This window comes from Strix uralensis, chromosome 15 (genome assembly GCF_047716275.1).
Source record: "Strix uralensis isolate ZFMK-TIS-50842 chromosome 15, bStrUra1, whole genome shotgun sequence".
NCBI lineage: Eukaryota > Metazoa > Chordata > Aves > Strigiformes > Strigidae > Strix > Strix uralensis.
Window position 1 is genome coordinate 16,707,544 of NC_133986.1, and position 19,978 is coordinate 16,727,521.

The 19,978-nt window shown below is 41.8% G+C and overlaps 1 protein-coding gene across 1 annotated transcript in view; it reads right to left on the minus strand.

Annotated features, from left to right (window-relative positions):
• SERGEF (secretion regulating guanine nucleotide exchange factor) overlaps positions 1-19,978 on the minus strand; it is a 156,408-nt gene that overhangs the window by 59,867 nt on the left and 76,563 nt on the right. Inside the window, exon 10 of the mRNA XM_074884309.1 lies at positions 1,537-1,573. Within this exon, the coding sequence (XP_074740410.1) occupies positions 1,537-1,573 (37 nt within the window). The remainder of the gene's footprint in view (positions 1-1,536; positions 1,574-19,978) is intronic.

Here is a 19,978-nt window from a genome sequence, read left to right on the forward strand (position 1 = left end):
TTCAAAAAAATAGTAACATCACATCTCTGTTGTCCTTAAAATAAAATCAACTAGCTTCCAGCATTGATAATTTTCCCATTGAATTCAATGAGTGTAGCACACTGCTTAGAGAGGCATATGATGTTCTCTACATATGCAAAGTTCTTATTTATTGTAACTTCTAGAATTTCTTTCCCCTTACCCCTTTTTTCCAGAGATTTCTGCCTAGAACGCAGAAAGCTTAAAAGGACATAAGGAGACAGAAGGCTGTTCAAACTCAATGCTTTGCTTTCATGCACATTGGAGGAATCTGCTAGCAGTACACTTTTACTTCATCAATTCAGCAAGAAACACAATGTGATTCTTCAGATTGCTCTTCAGCTGACATTCAGAAGCACCAGCCTGACAACTAATACAGGCATGTGACACTGAACAAGTAGGGGGAAGGTAAAGGGAAAATCTTTTCTTAAAGCCAGCCATAAACTAAGTAGACCTTAACAAGTTTGCTACAAGGCTTAATTGTAGAAGGGCAATTAGAAAATCTACTACAGTATATATGGAAATACACTGTATATACAGAACACCACCTCTGTGCCCACTTAAGGAAACGTGTAAGACACCAAGCTCAAGTAAATACCTTAAAAATTAGGACATGGAATGCAGGCTGGATACCAAATAGCTGGTTTCTCCACACCTGTCATACCACACTTAAGAAAAATCAAGGAAATTCTTAACATCTCAATGCATCAGCCATGGCCATCCAAAATGTCGAAGTGGATGGAGTGCTGGACTGAAACTTAGAAGACTGTTTCATGTCCACTCTGATTAGCACAGAATTCCTTTCTTCACCTCTCTCACCCTGTATATTAATGGGGGTAATTATGCTGACCTCCTTTACAAAGCACCAGAAAATCTACAGTTAAAAGTGTTCTTAAACATGTAATTATAAATAATAGCAATCATGTATCAAACTTCAGTTATCAACTCATCACAGGAAAGCAAGAATCTGATTGTTCCTGGAATCAGTACATAAAACTCAATTTTTCCACCACCGTTAGCTTCCTAGTACTTTCATCATTATTACAATAGCTGCATGACACTAAGATGCACTAAAGAACCTGACTACCATTGACTGACATCTTGAAGATTTTCCAAGCTTCGAACAACAAAAGACCCAGGATTTTTTTTCACTGAAAATTTCCACATTAAACAAAGATACTTTTGACCAGCTTCAAGCTTAAATGCTACTCTGAATCTACAGCTTGAATTGCTGCAATGGCTCCAGTCTGAAACAGGCAGTAGCACTCTGCAAATGTATTTTGCTGTTACATGCAAGCCCTCTCTCCTTACAGAGGCTGGTCAACAATGGCACCTCTTCATCATCACCACTTATGCCACTGGTTTCTCTTCTTTCCTCCATATCTATATGTTACTTTCCTCCTTTGAGTGGCACACAATGCCCTTCAGTATATTTGATGTGCACTTTTTTCTTTCATCTTGTGCTACTTAAAAATGAAAAAAAGGTGAGAGGATTTGATATAAAATTAAGCTACTTACCAACTACTGCCAGATTATGCTCTGAGCCACATGCGATCTGAAAAAGAAGTATGAACGAATAAAAAAGAACCCACTTACCAGTAGGAAGACAACCACAATTATGACAGGAAATTAAAAATTAACCTGAAACAAACAATGACAGTTTGTAGGATGCAAATTCAAGGTTGAAGTGTTCTCACTTTTAAACAAAATTTTATTTGTAGTCTCACTTAGGGGCTTAGTGGTAAGGGAGTATGTTTGTTTTGTTCATAAACAAGCATTTTCTTTTCAAAATGCAGTCACCAGTGACATGTCAATTCTTAGGAGCAAGACTGGCCACAATTCTGCAAAAACATCACACCCTTGACAACATCCCCAGGATTCAATAAGACTGTTCACAGGCATAGAGAAATGCAGCCTTCACAAGATCAGGGCTGTATAGAGGCAGCTGGGAATCAAAAAGGCGATGAAGATCTCCATTTCTCTTATCTATACTGTTTTTTCAGATGAGCCCTGAAGACCTGCACAATGTATACAGGCTCAGTGTGATAAACCTGAAGTGATATGATCCCTATGGTCAATTGTCTAGAATGGAGAAAAAATACCATAGAACTCAACTCTTCTATTAGCAGCAGGCTGGTTCAACTTTTAAAAGCTATAGAAAAAAAAAAAGAAAGAAACCAATGCAAACATTTTCTTCCAACCTCATTAGTGATGGAAGCCGTTATGAATTTCTTTTCAAAGCAAACTCATAGTCAGTGTATTTTTCTTTCTTCTTTGCAGCTGCTGTGAACATGTCAGATGTTTAAGTTGCTTTAGCATATATCACGTAGTTTCACACCCTAAAGCTTTCATACGTTCTTCACAAATAATGGTAACACAAGTAGCAAGAGCAGCCCACTGCCCTACTGCAAGGGCTTCTCTCTCCCATTGAATTCTTTTGCAAGGTCACTGCCGGCATAATCATCTGACATAATACAGACATCACCTTACACAAGGTTGCTCTGCTGAGTGCCCTCAAGTTTTAAATTAAAACAGAAGTAATCCCCTCAAAATCCTGTATCTGGTTCATTGTCTTGCACCTACTTGGCCATTACACGTACTACTGAGCTGGAGAAAATTAATAAGCACGTTATTCTACGTCTTAAATGTATATTTGGAATGATAAAATATAAAGCAGAAGTATATGCTCAAATATATTAAAAAAATGTAAGTCCATACCATCAAAATTTTATATGGTTTTGTGCATGCATAACTTTATAGTTTTTATGGCCAGAGAAACTGCTACAATCACTTCAATGTCTACATAACATAAAACCATAGAAGTTAACAAAACAGTCCTTGTACTCAGCTCACTGTGCTTGAGCAGTTACTGGAAAAGATACCCAGGACTGACACACAGACTAGCCCGAGCAATTGTGTTACAAATAAACACTGCAATCGCTACTACTCAGGATGTACCCACTCCACAGCTGTGACATGAAAACATTTAGTCAATGCCATCCTAACACAACAACGGCAAGTAAGACAAAACACACTCTTTTTGTGTGGATAGAGGTGTTTAGCCAAGACATTACAGCATTTGGGTAAACAGGGCAAGAAAAAGAATTCAAGTCAGCACACTCCAGCATGGCCTCCTCTTCAGAAAAATCAAGACAAAGCAGCAGGAAAAGCAATGCCTTTGCAAGAGCACTAGCAGGACTGCACCAAGTCTTCTTTTCCACAATATTACAGACAGGCAAAGCCTTAAGCCCTGACTGATAAAATGCATAAATCATCCCCATATCCCATATTATTATCCTCACTGCAAGTCAGAGCCCTACACGGAGCAGGGCTGGTTCCTAACACCTATTCACTGGCTAATGCTCCCACCAATACTTCTCAAGCTTAAAGGTTGATGCCATGGAAACAAGATCCACACATGGAAACACACGTGAAGGCTTTCTAGCAAGAAAGCAAATTCTGCATCTTCACCAAGTGCTGAAAATTGGAGATACTGAAACTGCTGCTAATAAAATAAATACATTTTATCTGAGGTGTGAATAATCCTATCTCAGATACTTCCCTAGGAAATATGCTACCACAGGCACAGACTCAAAAGCATCCGTACAAAAGAACTCCTCAGGCTGGTGGCTCATATTTATTGCCAGGATCCCCTTCAGAAACACTACATTAAAAAAATCAACCACAAAAAAAACCCACGAACCACCTAAACAAGGTGTTGTTTCGAATGTAAAACATCCCTTGACAAAGAAACATTTTCTTCCTGTATCTAACAGCCTACAGAGCTTGCAAACTAGATATAAGAACACTGGTGACCTCAAACAGCTCTGTACTTTATTCATGTAGCTGTTACCTGACCACCCTTCAGAGTCACCCGCCAGGCAGCTTGTTGGGTTGTAAGGGAGTCAATCAAACCACACTGGGTACAACCAGACCAGGAATTGCTGGGTTATACAGACTCACCAGCTCTGGGGAGTTGCCCCCACAAGGGCCAACACGCTGTGCAGATGCACTCACCGCAGCTCTGTAGCCCGGTGGGGTAAGAGCTACTGCAAAGCACACGCGACTAGTGCTGCTGTAACACTTTCAGTCGGGCAAAAGCCACCTCAGTGGAAGTGTCAGCTTTGTTAACAATGACTGAAATCAAGCAAGATCACAAGCTGCTGAAGGCAGTGCCCTGGATTCACCTTCGATGGCCCGGATCAAGGACAGCGCACGCCACGTACCAGCAGCAGCACTGTGCTCCAAGGAAGAATGTGATAGATTGAGAGCGCAAGGTTCACCACCTCTGCCTTATTGCAGGGCATCACCACCTGACAACACAGACTGACTTTGTAGGAACCCTCAAATAAAACACGCCCTTGGGGGACTCTAAAGTTAGCTGTCCGAAACAACAGCCTTATTCACCATCCGTGCTGCCTGCTACAGGCTACACCATCCACCCGCAAGATTCCTGCTGGCCTGCACACCTATGGCTCTGGAGCTCGGAAGGGACCACACCACAGAGGCGAAGCAAGATTGCTACTGCTTAATGGGCAGTGCTGCCTTGCAGGTATTTCATAACATCTTTCTTACAATAAGCTTTAAATGCGACACCCCCTTTTCTTCATGACTCCCCACAACAGGCAACAATCAGCCAGGAACACATAACTTGCTGTACAAATACAGAGCAGCCAGAGAACAGCATTGCCGAACAGATGTTTTATGCTTACGTTAGATGTAATAAGCTCTGCAGTCAGTGCAGGTCACTGGGAGAAGCCTGGTATTTACTGCAGCAACCATCATTTTCTGGCTACTTCTCTTCTGTCCCCACCCCCAACGTGCTGCAGAGAAATTAAATTCCAGCAGACATCTGCATGCTCCCAGTGGATAAGTATATTCCAGGGTACTTATAACCACACAATAATGCTTTCTAATTGGGCAATATTTTTACATTCTGTTTTAATTGAAAAAAATTTACTAATCTTAAAGACAAATCAGAGTGACTGCTAGTGAGAGAAGCATTACATGAGCCTAAGAAACACGACCCCCTACACAGAAATAATTCATATTAAAATTTCTTCTGTTTGGAGGAAAATTTGAGAAGAGTTGTACAAGGATATTGTGATGTCTGTATAAATGATCTCAAAGCACTTCACGAATGTCTGTGAGGCAGGAGAAGAATGTTTAGGGACCATTTTATTCAGAACTTATTTACTTTATTACCTGTGCCCTTTCAACCGTACATAAATTGTTTGTTTCTTCCCTTAAATTGTATGTTAGCAAGCTGTTTTCTACCTAGCAATGGCTGGCAGTTCAGATCCATCCATCCATCCATCCAGATTTAACACATGTGATAAGAAGCAGCCAAGGGACCAGCATTTTATTAATCATAAATAGTCAGGACATAAGCTGCATGGATGGTGAGGAACGACCTTAGCACAGCAAACGCTAACTCTGGGCAGAACACCAACATATTTCTACAGCCTGCAGATGTTTATGGCCCAGCCCTAACAAAAAATTAATTGATTGAATGTAAAAGCAGTGGATTACACAAAATAAAGAAAGTATTTCACTTAAGATTAAAATATTTTTATAGATTAAAACTACTATATGAAGTATAAAAATAATGTTTAATATATATTATATATACATTCCTATATATATGTGTGTGTATAAGAAAATGTGTGCATACATAAATATGTGTGCACATATTAGGAAGAGAAAATTATCTACTCAAGGAGATGTTATCGGGGAAGAAGGTTCAGGAGACATGAGGATAAAAACAGAGCACCTCCCTCTTATATCCAGGATAGAGATCTTTCTGAAGAACAGCTACCCCTCCTTTTGCTCCCTCACAGTTCTATGAGGTAGGAAAGTACTGTTCTCTCCTTTGTAGACAGTAAACAAACATATACAGGATAAAACTCATATGGATATTTAGACATACAATCTCCCACTGATTTCAAAAGGTAATTAAGAGACAACACACCTTTTGTCAACCATTCCCTAAGGGACTTCCAAGCACTATAACAAAACAAGTCTGTCAAAGTGTATAAAAACCCAAGTTTCAGTCTAGTACCTTGACCATAAGGCTACTCTCTTTCTGTACTCCCAGGGCTCTGACTGAGGATCTGTTGTGCACCCATCAGGAAGAAGATCAAGTCAGAACTGCAGGCAGTCAGCCTAGTGCTGCAGCAGAGGGGAAGGGACAGTACGGGGGGTTGCAAGGCAGAGGCACAGGGAGCTGGACTCACAAGGGGGATTGCAGAATGAAAATTCACAAGCATTCGAACATCAGGGTGCTTAGCTAGAACAACAAAAGGACCTCAATGCCATTTATTTTTAGGTCACTGACTACAAGTGCACGTTAATTCCCTACAGTGCAATTATCCCCCAAAACATTCAAGGATATAGAGGCTTCCATCACTTCTCAGGGATAAGAGCATGACATACAAAATAGATTTCCAAGGATGAATGAAGATACGATGTTTAAGTTGCATCGAGATTCTAGTCACTACCATTTCTAACCTTTTAACTGCACGAAAGCATAGCTTAGCGGGGGGGTGGGGGGCGGGCAGGGCAGGGCAAGGGAAGGAAACATTAAAAGGGTGTGCACATAAGTACTTTTATCCAGGACTTTAGCCATGGCGTCTCACGTCTTTTGACACATTTCACTGTAAGGGAACTGCCAGGGCCAGAAGATGGCAAATTTTACTCCTTCTGGGATCAGAAGTCCTCATGGAAGGAGATGAGGTGACCGAGGAACTGCAGATCAAAGCTTACGTAAGACAGGGGAATCTTCTCTCCCAGAGCTGTTCTTCCATGCCGTTGATTAATGTATCATAACAATGATTTGTACTGTTTGACACACTCTGCCCAAATACATTTGTATGCAGAATTCTACTGATGTGAAAAAATAAAATACAATAAAAAAGAAGGAATCTAATTAGCAAAGCTGTCCTGCTTCCAGTGATCCTTCACTGGGAACTCTGTGTTCCTCTTCCGGATCATTTGACTCCTGATTGATAAGAAAGCAGTTTGCTAACCCAGTCACATTCCTTGGCAAGCACAAGACTAAGTGCAGTTTAATGCAACACATGTTAGCAGCAAACCAGTACAACCTCACCCAGAACAGCACATTAAATCTGTTCCTAGCTGTTGGCTCTATCAGTTGAAAAGTGAGAGGCCCAGCGTCCTATAGCTCACAAGACATTTTCCATTTTTTAACCAATCTAATAATCTAATCTTCTACTTAAAGTGGATTTTTTGTTGTGTGATTGGCTTTTTAGTTTTTATGTAGTTTTACTTTCCACAACAGCAAGAAAATTAAAACAGAATTTAAACTGAAGCCTGTGTACTAAGGTCTGGAAGAAAACATTCCTCCTCAAGACACACGTGACCAAAAGCTAAGATGCCACGTGTGGACCTTTGCAAGCATGGAGAAAGAGAGGAAGCATTAAGACACTGATGCAGTAAGCTCTCAAAGGAAAGATTTTATAGCTTTCTCTAGCTTCCAGAGTTATGATCTATGCCCTCCCCGTCTGAAACTAATCCCAAACCTGTCTCACTTGGGGCACAAGACACAAATGCTTTTTCCCCGTGCAGCATTTCCCTTGCTTCACCCACCGTTTCCGAGTCCTGTCTCCATCATTCAATATCCTGCCCTGCCACTTGTCTTACAGTCACTAAAACGCCAGCTGGCCAACCCGAAGATCTTGCCTTTATACCCTCTGTGACGTAAGTGACATATATACAAGCCTCTGCACACATTGCCTCTCTATGACACCAACCACACATGAGAAACTGCTATGCTATCCACCAACTCACTGAGCACCACACTTCCAGGAACGCTTTCTTGTGGCTAATGGGATGCAGTTGCACTTCTCCACTTCAGTTGGTGCAGACTGGGTCTCAGGTGCTTGCAGGAGATGGAAACAGCTGTAATTTCAAAGCAAAAACAAACCAAAAAAAACCCAACAACACCCCCCCACACACACACACTAAAAAACCCCAAAATGCATACTAAAAAATAACTAATAGTTTAATATCAGGTAGGAAGCACCACAACCACATAAATCTATCATTAAAAAGAAATCAGGCACAGGGGATGAAAATAAAAGGAAGAAAAGCAAAGCTAATTACTAAAGCAGTCAGCCTTTCCATGAAAGGTTTACATCACAGCAACCCATGTGCACCCATAAAGTCTACTCACAAGGCAAGTGTGGTCATATTAAAAAACTTAGGTATGTACTGTTTGCTTCAAATTGAGGACGGATGGATTAAGATGTCAAGACAAAGTAAGATCCATGTCCACCAACAAAAAAAGTTCGTCATCAGATGACTCCAGGACAATACAAAAGTTACTTAGATCCCTGTAAGAACACCCAATGGGATTAGGTTTTAGTAGAATGACAGGAACGTAGCCAAGACAAGTGTGATAAAAATCTTTACAAATCAGCAAGATCAGCTGGCTCTTCTCCATTGCCTGAAGATTTTCCAATTAGTTCCTGTATCCTTCTTCAGGCAGTTCCCTTCCTTCCTTGGGGGATTCAGAAAGCATCAGCATCTTTCATTCCAGGAAAATCAAGCTCTGTCACTTTCATATCCCTCAGCCTCACTAGTCTGTCAAGATTTTCCATTTTTGTAATCAAGACCTAAGCCACAAACCAATTTTTCTTTATTCTTTCATCATTTTTAAAATGAACCAAGTTATGGTCATTCAATCCTAGTTTGTTTACTGTAACAAGATCCCCATTCAGTCTTCATTATTTTGCGAAAATTAAGACTCAAATATCCCTCTGACTGATAAAGAAATCATCAGTCACATCAGCCCTGATGTTAACGTGTGTGCATACTCCCAAGCCTATGCCTGTGCTGTGCAAATCCCACAAGGTGAAAATCCTCACTAACATTACAGACATCTCTATCCACATCCAAATACAAACTAGAGGAACAGGGTCTTCAGCAGATCCACAGTTTTATCCAAGGGATCTTCTTCATAATTTTTCTCAAAATTATTTTAATTTAGATTGTTTCATCCACAATTCCCAGCTCCTTACAGTTTCAGTGCCTCTCTCTAAATTATATGAGAGGTACTAAGATGAATACCTTATTTGGGTTTGATAGAAGAAATGAAAGAAACCAAGACCACAGAAACAAAAAGTTTCAAAACCTCTTTATACACTGATCAGACTGTATCATCAACACTCACATCCTTATCATCAGATTATTCTGATATTTTCAGGTCAAGAATTGTAGTTTGTAGCATGCCAAAAAAAAAAACCCTGGCATCTGTCTTTTCTTCCTATGCTATTTTACATAAAAAAGGCAAAAAGAAAAATGTTCATTACAGCATTAATTGTCATCATTACTTACCTGAATGTCCCAATTTCTAGTACTGTGAACATAGTGAAATGAATGTTTCTACTAAACAATGATTGCAGGCAAACATTCTGTCAAAGTACATACCACTGTCCAACATTTCAAAGGCTTAGAATAAAAGTCATGACAGCAAGTATTATTTGGCAACAAAACCTCAAATTCTATTTAAACAACTATTTCCAAGGTCTTTTTGTGGAGATATAACTGCAGTTTTAAGTTTTCCAGCAGAATCTGGGCTTCACATCTCTTTCCTTATGGTAAAACAGTTCATCATTTTTAATTCATTTGGAATATTTTCTAGAATATTCAGTGAAGGTGGAGAGAATCACAGAGCAATCATATCAACTCTCTGAGGGAACTCGGCTCTCCCCTAACTGTGGTATTATTGCAAGCAATCTCACTACAATTCTTTACATAAAAAAAATTAATGTGGAGAACTCAGCATACACAGCCTGCAAGATTACACAAGAGCACAAAGCCTTGCATTTTTGTAGACCTAAAAGGAAAACCAGCACTTATTATGAAGTTCATACCCTCAAAAAATTGACTGGCTGGGTATTCTGAGTACTGTGAACAGGCAGACACTGTCCCTAAAAGACCCTCTTAAAGGAGGTAGGTGCTGGTAGCGTGGCCATGGCTGGGGCCATACTACTTCCAAGACAGAAGCCATCACTTGATTATCCCTGTCCAACCATGCTGCCCAGAAAGAACGGGCCCCACCGATGTGAGGTCTGACTTTGTTGACTCTCTATAACCCTTCTTTTTCTAGCATGTGGGTTTTTTGGAACCTCCTTACAGTATTTTCTTCTTTTACATGCTTTTCACCTACACTATCCTTCATTAAAATTCGCATCGAAAATACCTGGCAGTATTATCAAAAGAATATTATCAATTACGTCATTAAGGAATACTACTCTTATTTTAAAGTGCAGCAATAATATTTCTTCCAGCAATAAATCCAAATTTAGGATAGAATTCTGTTCTTCAACACCCAGCAGCAGGATGTAGGAAGACTAATTTTCAGAGAAATTACTAAATGCTCAAGGAAGCTCATGCACAATTGGACTGACCTTCCATTTCACTGCTAGCCCCGTTGACCTCAGTGAGCACTGCTGCTTGCATAAACTGGCAGTACAAAAATACTCTGTCACTGAAGAGAATAAAACAGCTACTTAATCTCCAAAATGCTTTACATCCTTTGAAATAAATGAGCAGGTTACTGGAAATGCAGAACCACTACTGTGTAATATCATCTGAAGTATCCCTCATCGGACCCAATGCCTTTGGAAAATATTATTTAATATAACTATCAACTGTTCAAGAATGTAAATCTTTGCCTGATTTCCAGCACTACCCTCACTGTCTCTCCCTCTCCCACATATATGCACATAAAAATAAAAAATTTTATCAGCTTAATTTGTAGTCAAAAAAGCCACTAGCACATTAAGAACTCCTAAAATATGACAAAATAAACATCAGAGGAAAAAAAAAACACCCAACATTTTTCATACACCAACTACCTCAACTTGAGGACAGAATTTTCTTGGTTCATTTACTTTCCAGCAGAGCTGCAGGCATGCAGCTTCTGTAAGTGTTAGCCTTGTATAAAAACATCAAGCCATGAATTTTGCTGACTGTTCGCTCCTTTACCTCTCCAAATAAATGGTCCTTATGCCTTTAGGGTGTCATGTAACTCTGCTCTTCAATGTTGGATTCTCTGTTTCTGCAGCACTTAGTAACAGTACAGCTCCCTGCAGCAAGCTTGCTGAAAATAAATAAAATATAAACTTGCTAAGACTCCAATGCAAAAATGAATAGAAAAGATCTTCTGGATAAATAAGTATACCACTTGTAAGGACTCACATAGATACTGAGCCTTAATGCTAGTCACAAAGGGAGAATTAAGAAAAAAAAAAATGTCTGAAGTGACACTACACAGCTGATAAAAAGGCATTTTTATTAAAAAGCTGAATTATCGAATCACAGAATCATTTAGGTTGGAAAAGACCTTTAAGATGATTGAGTCCAACCATTAATGTTGCACTGCCAAGTCCACCACTAAACCATGTCCCTAAGCACCATGTCTACATGTCTTTTAAATACATCCAGGGGTGGTGACTCAAGCACTTCCCTGGGCAGCCTGTTCCGGTGCTCGACAACCCTTTTGGTGAAGAAATTTTTCCTAATATCCAATCTAAATCTCCCATCGTGCAACTCGAGGCCGTTTCCTCTTGTCCTATTGCTTGTTACTTGGGAGAAGAGACCGACACCCACCTCGCTACACCCTCCTGTCAGGTAGTTGTATAGGGCGATGAGGTCTCCCCTCAGCCTTCTCTTCTCCAGACTGAACACCCCCAGTTCCCTCAGCTGCTCCCCATCAGACCTGTGCTCCAGACCCTGCACCAGCTTCATTGATCTTTGGACACATTCCAGCACCTCAGTGTCCTTCCTGTAGTGAGGGGCCCAAAACTGAACACAGTGATCGAGGTGCAGCCTCACCAGGGCTGAGTACAGGGGTAAGATCACTTCCCTGTCCCTGCTCGCCACGCTATTTCTGACACAAGCCAGGATGCCACTGGCTTTCTTGGCCACCTGGGCACACTGCTGGCTCATACTCAGCCCGCTGTTGACCAGCACCCCCAGGCCCTTTTCCGCCAGGCAGCTTTCCAGCCGCTCTGCCCCGAGCCTGCAGCGTTGTGTGGGGTGGTTGTGACCCCGGTGCAGGACCCGGCACTCAGCCTGGTTGAACCTCATACAGTTGGCCTGGGCCCATCGCTCCAGCCTGTGCAGACCCTCTGTGGAGCCTTCCCACCTCCAGCACATCAACATCCTGCCCAACTTGGTGTCATCCGCAGACTTACTGAGGGTCCGCTCGGTCCCCTCGCCCAGACACTGATAAAGACATTGGACAGAACTGGCCCCAGTACTGAGCTCTGGGGAACACCACGTGTGACTGGCTGCCAACTGGGTTTAACTCCATTCACCACTGGCCAGCCAGCCAGTTTCTTCCCCAGTGAAGAGCGTACCCGTCCAAGCCATGAGCAGCCAGTGTCCGCAGGAGAATGCTGTGGGAAACAATGTCAAAGGCTTTACTAAAGTCTAACTTCCAGTCATCTGGGACCTCCCCAGTTAGCCAGGACTGCTGATAAATGATTGAAAGTGGCTTGGTGAGCACTTTTGCCACCTTCCTCAGTACCCTTGGGTGGATCCCATCTAGCCCCATAGACTTGTGTGTGTCTAAGTAGTATAGCAGGTCACTAACCATTTCCCCTTGGGTTATGGGGGCTTCATTCTGCTCCTCTCCCCTGTCTTCCAGCTCAGAGGGCTGGGTACCCAGAGTACAACTGATCTTACTATTAAAAACTGAGGAAAAGAGGGCACTAAGTACCTCAGCCTTTTCCTCATCCTTTGTCACTATGTTTCCCCCCGCATCCAGTAAAGGATGGAAAGTGTCCTTAGCCCTCCTTTTGTTGCCAATGTATTTATAGAAATGTTTTTTATTGTCTTTTATGGCAGTAGCTCTGGCTCTTCTAATTTTCTCCCTGCACACCTCATGATACCCTTGCAGTCTTCCTGAGTTGCCTGTCCTTTCTTCCAAAGGTCATAAACTCTAGTTTTTTTGCTGAGTTCCAGCCAAAGCTTTCTGTTCAACCAAGCTGGTGGTCTTCCCCACCAGCTCATCTTTTGGCACATGGGGACAATCCACTCCTGTGCCTTTAAGATTTCCTTCTTGAAGTATGTGCAGACTTCCTGGACTCCTTTGCCCTTCAGGACTGCCAAGGGACTCTGTTAACCAGGCTCCTCCTAAACAGGCCAAAGTCTGCCCACCAGAAGTCCAGGACAGCAGTTCTGCTGACTCCCTTCCTTACTTCTGCAACCATCAAAAACACTATGCCCAAGACAACCTGCAACCACCACATCACCCACAAGTCTTTATCTGTTCACAAACAACAGGTCCAGCAGGGCACCTTCCCTAGTTGGTTCACCAGCTGTCAGGAAGTTCTGTTCCACACACTCCAGGAACCTCCTAGACTGTTTCCTCTCTGCTGTATTTCCAGCAGGCATCTGGTAATTTGAAGTCCCCCACAAGAACAAGGGCTAGCGGTTGTGAGACTTCTCCCAGCTGCTTATAGAATATTTCATCTGCTTCTTCATCCTGGTTGCGTGGTCTATAACAGACTCCCACCATGATACCTGCCTCCTTAGACTTCCCCCTGATTCTTACCCATAAACACTCAACCCTATCATCACCATCATTAAGCTTTAGACAGTCAAAACACTCCCTAACATACAGGGCTACCCCACCACCTCTCCTTCCTTGCCTATCCCTTCTGAAGAGTTTATAGCCATCCATCGCAGCACTCCAGTTCTGTGAGTCATCACACCATGTTTCCATGATGACAACTATATCACGGTTTTCCTGCTGCACAATGGCATCCAGCTCCTCCTCTTTGTTGCCCCATGCTGCGTGCATTGGTGTAGATGCACTTCAGTTGGACTACTGAACCCTCCACCTTTTTGGATAATTCCTATGTGACCGTTCTTAAGAACTTCCATGGTTTCTAAAACATCAATAACCCTCGCATTTTTGCTGCCACATAGATCTCCATCCCCTACCTCCACTGAGACAGCAGACTGAAGGATCTTGCTAGCACACCATCCCTACTGGCCATTGACATGCCACCCCCAGGCTTATCTTTAATGAGCCTAGTTTTATCCCCTTCCCCCTTCAAATCTAGTTTAAAGCTCTTTCAGTGACCCCTGCTAACTCCTGTCAAAGATCCTTTCCCCCTTTGAGACAGGTGTACCCCATCTGTTGCCAGCAGGCCTGGTGTCATGTAGACCGATCCATGACCAAAAAACCCAAAATTCTGCCAGTGACACCAGGCTCAGAGTCACACATTGACCTAAGTTTCTTCCCTCATTTCCTCTTTCCCCTCAGTTCCTGGCAACTGGAAGGATAGAGGAGAACACTACTTGTGCTCCTGACTGCTTAACCAGGTAGTCATAAAGCCTTCAAAGTTCTAACTTGAACTGTTTTGAATAAGACTATAGCCAGAGCATATTCTGTCAGAAAACCATCCGTTAGCTCAAGAAAACAACTGTAGGACAGAAGTAGACAGAATAAAAAGTCACAGACCCTTGTTATTGCTTCACTGGAGTGAGGTCAGACCACATCTGCTCTTTCCAGGACTGGAAAACAAACTGCAGCTGGTCACATTCAGGAGAACCGTTCATCTCGGCTGGGTTGTTCTTTAAAACCGCACATTTGTTTCAGTTCATTTTGACCTAGCAGCTGCCTCATTACAAAATGTTTCTATTATGCACCATCTCTTCACACAATATCCACTCCTTTCTTTCAGTCTTTACTATCTTTCAGGCATGGTTCACCCACAGCAGTACTAACACATCAGGTTCAAATGACCTTTTCCTCTCTTGTTTTCTCAGGTAACACGTCAGCCTGCTCAACTTCAAAGGCTCCCAGTCTTGCCAGGGGACTAAATACTGCAGGAGCAGAGTAAGCTGAGATATGTGTTGCACCTCAAGCCAAAGGACACACTGACTGGTCATTTAAGTCACATTGCGGGACAATTTTTCTTATGACCCATCGCTAAACATGACAGCATTTTTGCAGTTTGAAAGAATGAAGTAGACAATATAACCACTACAATACCATTCAAGTCTAATTGTGAAATGAGTAGTTGCACAAGACCAACTAAATGCATACTAATTTATCCACAGAATCTGTCTGTGTATCTTGCAACCAATGCCTACATGAGAACAAAAGCAAACAACCTTTTCTCCCCAAAATCTCATGCAATAACACTCTCTGCTCAGTAATCCATTACTGGGAATCCAACACCAATCATCTGTAGTTGCCACAGAAGCACTAAGTACTCACTAGCAATTTTTTGATCCCTCCATAGGCTGAAAAGGAGGTCTGTCCTCAGCAGCAAATACTTCATTGATTAAGAAGACAGCAGATGAGGTGTAGCTGTAGAACTGGCTTTAACCAGTTACAGTACAAACAGACTATAGCCTTGGAATCATAACAAACTGAGAACACACTTACTGCAGTGAGCCCGCTCCCACAAGTCAGGAGATTGCCACTACAACATAAGGAACTAACGGGGACAAAACCCCACAAACAGTCTGAGAAACATGAAGCCCAGTTTCTGAAGAACTGTGGTTATGACAGCCAAATTCAAATAAGGCTTTTTGGCAAAAAGGACTAGTAAATATTTTTCTTCTGTATGAGACCCTAACAAAACTCACAGGGCAAAAAGTTCTTACAAATTTAAGCTTAGTTTAAGTCCAAATAATATTCACATTTTTACATTTTCTTAAAGTTAAGTGAATAATCCTATTATAGCAGTATTGCACAACGGTGCCAGATTGGCATGAACCTTCAGTAAATACCTTCATTCGTAAACTATGGCTCACCAGAGTCTTATTCTGGTCTCCCTCTACAGTTAAACATGGATTGCATTTGACTGCAAGAGATTTATGCCCAATAATTATTTCTCTCTTTTACTTCTAAATATTGCCACAGATAAAGCTATACCTTCCAGAATAAAAAAGAAAAACAGCTTTCACAGAATAAATTTTGAAAAGCTTTCATCGCTCATATCCACTTACATACTGACTGCAAATACATGTAATTTACAATGTGGCAATCCTTGTTTGTTTTTTGAGGAGGGATCCTATCTTCAATTTAGTGGAATCCCTGGCTCCATCTGTGTTAAAGGCAATCACACACATTATTGAAAATTGCCTACAAAGGAAACAGGATGGATAGTGGAGGTCCTGCAACACGAACTCATTTAGAGTTTTTGAAATTAAGGGGTTGTGAATGAATCAAAACTCCAGAAGCAGCTAATAAAACTTGATAAATGGGCAAGACTGAGACAGATAAATTTACTGTGGTCAGGTACAGCATAATAAATCTTTCTGGATACCAAAAAGAATCATTTAGACTGTTCACATATACAGATAGATTCTGAATTAGTTGGAACCTCTCAGGGGAACTATCTACAATCACTGTGGACAATTCACCAGAAATATCTGCTCAATGTATAGCAGCAACCCAAAAAGCAAGAAGTTAGATCAGTTTAGAGAGGGAGACAGTGTTGTCATCTTTTCACTCAGACAAATTATATTTTACAGTTTCATTCTGATAGTCAGGAAAAAGGGATGAGTACCCATAAAAAGACAGACCACAAGTCTTGACCTAACAAAAGCAGTAGGAACATGTAAAAATAAGCACCAATCCTCCTGGAAACAAAATTATTTATTCCTCAAAATAGAGGAAGCTAATAGCAGAACACCAATATTTCAGAATAAGCTTTATATAAACTTCTAGCTAGGAGCAGCTTATGTGACTCACAACAACCCTATCTAGCAGCCTAATTCCACCATGCTGTGCTGGGTTTGTGTGGTGGGGGTTTTGGTAGCAGGGGAGGGGGCTGCAGAGGTGGCTCCTGTGAGAAGCTTCTCGAAGCTCCTCAGGCTCCAAGTCAGACCTCCCTCTGGCCAAGGCTGAGCCAATTAGCAATGGTGGCCTCTGTCTCCTGTGGGAGGGCCCCACACTGGAGCAGGGGAAGAGTGTGAGGAGTCCTCCCCTGAGGAGGAAGGAGTGGCGGAGACAAGGGGTGATGAACTGACCACAACCCCCATCCCCTGCCCCTCTTGTGGCGGGGAGCTGGCAGAGAAAATTGGGAGCAAACTTGAGCCTGGGAAGAAGGGAGGAGTGGGGGGAAGGTGTTTTTAAGATGTAGTTGTATTTCTCACTGTCCTACTCTGTCTGACTGGTAAATTAAGTGGTGGTGTTCAAATTAAATTGATGTTCTTTTTCTTCCCCTAACAAATCCATCTTTTGCTCCTGGCATTAACGGGTGAGTTATCCCTTCCTGTCCTTATCTCAATTCCAGAGCCTTTTGTTTTGTTTTCTCCTCCTCATCCCTGAGGGTTAAAGGAGTGTGGTGCTCAGTTGCCTTCTGGGCTTAAACCATGACACGTGCCCATTCTGTTTTCATGCTACTGGGCTCCACAGCATTATGTCAGACTGAACCAATGCTGTTCCCAAAAGAAGAGTAGTCTGGAATGGAATAAGCAACAAGGGGATGACATTATCTTTTTTTTTTTTTTTTCTTCTCTAAAAGCAAAACTCACTTCTTTCATGATAAGATATCCTACTTTGCCAAAGGAAGGACACAAGAGCTGATTTGCTTTGCACATGAACCATTATGGGTCTTGCTGAAATGTTAACTTAAAATCTACCACGACATCGAATGAAGAGGAGACAGTTGCAGGTCTGTTGGTTTTCTACTGTGAAGAAAACATCTGTCATCTAGAAGAGACACTGTTCTTATACTGGATATTTTGATTTAAATATTTTCAGCTATTAAAAAAAAAAAATCCCCAAACCTTTAAGCACCCCAGAACAACTTCCCATGATTTTGATTACTCTTGTTGTATATATGAGCTCTCCCTTCTCTATCTTCATCATCTCATTCACTCATGTTGTAAACCTATCATATCTATTCCTCCTTTACTTACCAATAGAAAGCAAGATAGTCCTCATCTTTCTGAGGCTAGATTACATTCTTTCCATATTTCAGCCTAAGGTTTTGGGTTTTCTCCAATGTTTTAATCTTCTTCATAGGTTTATAAAGTTGTTTCAAATTGTTCAAATCAATCCCATACTGGACACAAGATAAAAACAGCAGAGATTAATGCCCAGCACACGTTCCTGACAATCACTCACCTTGATGTTCAGACACTTGAGAACAGAATTAACCCTTTAGGACAACACCGTAACACCACAAACCAAACTCAGATGATGTCTACCTCAGCCCTCACATCTTTCAAAGATGCAACTGCCTGAGGTGCATCTCTCCTCCTGTTACTATGACCTGCATTCTTGCTCACAGTATGTATGACCCTGCACTTGGCAAAGCTGACCCGCTGTGCTGGTTTCTGCTGGGATGGAGTTAATTTTCCTCCTAGTATCTAGCATGGGGTTGTGGTTTGGATCTGTGCTGAACACAGTGTTGATAACAGAGGGATGTTTTTGTTACCGCTGAGCAGGGCTTACACAGAGCCAAGGCCTTTTCTGCCTCTCCCCCCACCCCCCAGCGAGCAGGCTGGGGGTGCACAAGGACTCGGGAGGGGACACAGCCGGGACAGCTGACCCCAGGGGTATCCCCCACCGCATGGCTCATGCTCAGCACATACAGCTGGGGGAGCAGGAGGAAGGGGGGACGTTCGCAGTGATGGCGTTTGTCTTCCCAAGTCACCGTCACGCGTGATGGAGCCCGGCTGTGCTGGAGATGGCTGAGCACCCGCCTGCCCATGGGGAGTGGGCAAGGAATCCCTTGTTTTGCTTTGCTTGTGCACCCGGCTTTTGCTTTACCTATTAAAGTGGTTTTATCTCAACCCATGAGTTTTCTTACTTTTACCCTTCCAATTGTCTCCCCATCCCACTGCAGGGGAGTGAGCGGCTGTGTGGGGCAGAGTTGCCAGCTGGGCTTAAGCCATGACACCTGCCTAGCGTCTGCCCTCCCAAAGTAGACAAACAGTCCAGATTATTTTTTAATACTAGTGAATCCACTAGAAACACACAGATTTGATAAAGACTTCAATTTACAGTGATATTTCTAGGACTTCACACATCCAGTTTGTAATTTTTAATGTTTTTTTCATTTTTATATTTATTTGTTATTGTCATTTTGTATCTTTATAATTTCCTGATCAGAATGTCATACACTGTCTAGCCAACTGCCTGACAGAAATCCAAGTGTATTACATCGGCATTTCAAAAATCTAAGTATGTTACATCTGCATTTGACATTGACACATTTATCAAACTTTCATCTCATAAAAAATATGTATCACATTAGTTTGACAAGATATATTTTCCATAGCCACATACTCACTGCAAGCAACTATATTATCATTCTTTAAACCTTTATTGATCTAAATTCATGTCAGCCATGCCATTATTTTGGCCAAGGCAAATACCAGGCTGACAGGCTTATAATTATTTGAGTCATCTTGTTCAACCTTTTAAAATATTGGCAGGGCATTGTCTTTCAACCAGTCTTCTGAAACTTCCCTGACGTTCTGGAAAAAAGTTATCAACATCAACAACCTCAAGAGTGCTTTGGCCATGTCCCTTAAAACTCTGAAATGGAAATCTTTACGCCTCAATTTTTAAAATTCTATCTCTAGAGGCTGAGTATGGAGAAGGGAATCTCATCACTGTATGATACTTCTGCTTCTTCCCCAAATGCAAAAGAGAAATTATTACTAATGTAAGATTTGCCTTACCAGGGTTTGATGTTTTGCCAATAGACATATTTAAGATGTTTTAGTATTGACAGTGCATAGTCTCCTGTATTTGTCTTTGAGAGCAAACTCACCCATATTATCACAGCTCTTGTCCTATCCCTATTAGACAGAGCTGGTCATCCTGTGATGTGGTGGCTCATGGCTGGCTGCAGTCAGTGCCTTATATTGTTTTGTTTCAAGGCAACGGAGAGGATTTCCCACCTGTTGGACACCCCTCAAGACCTCTTATTTCCAACTTGTTAAT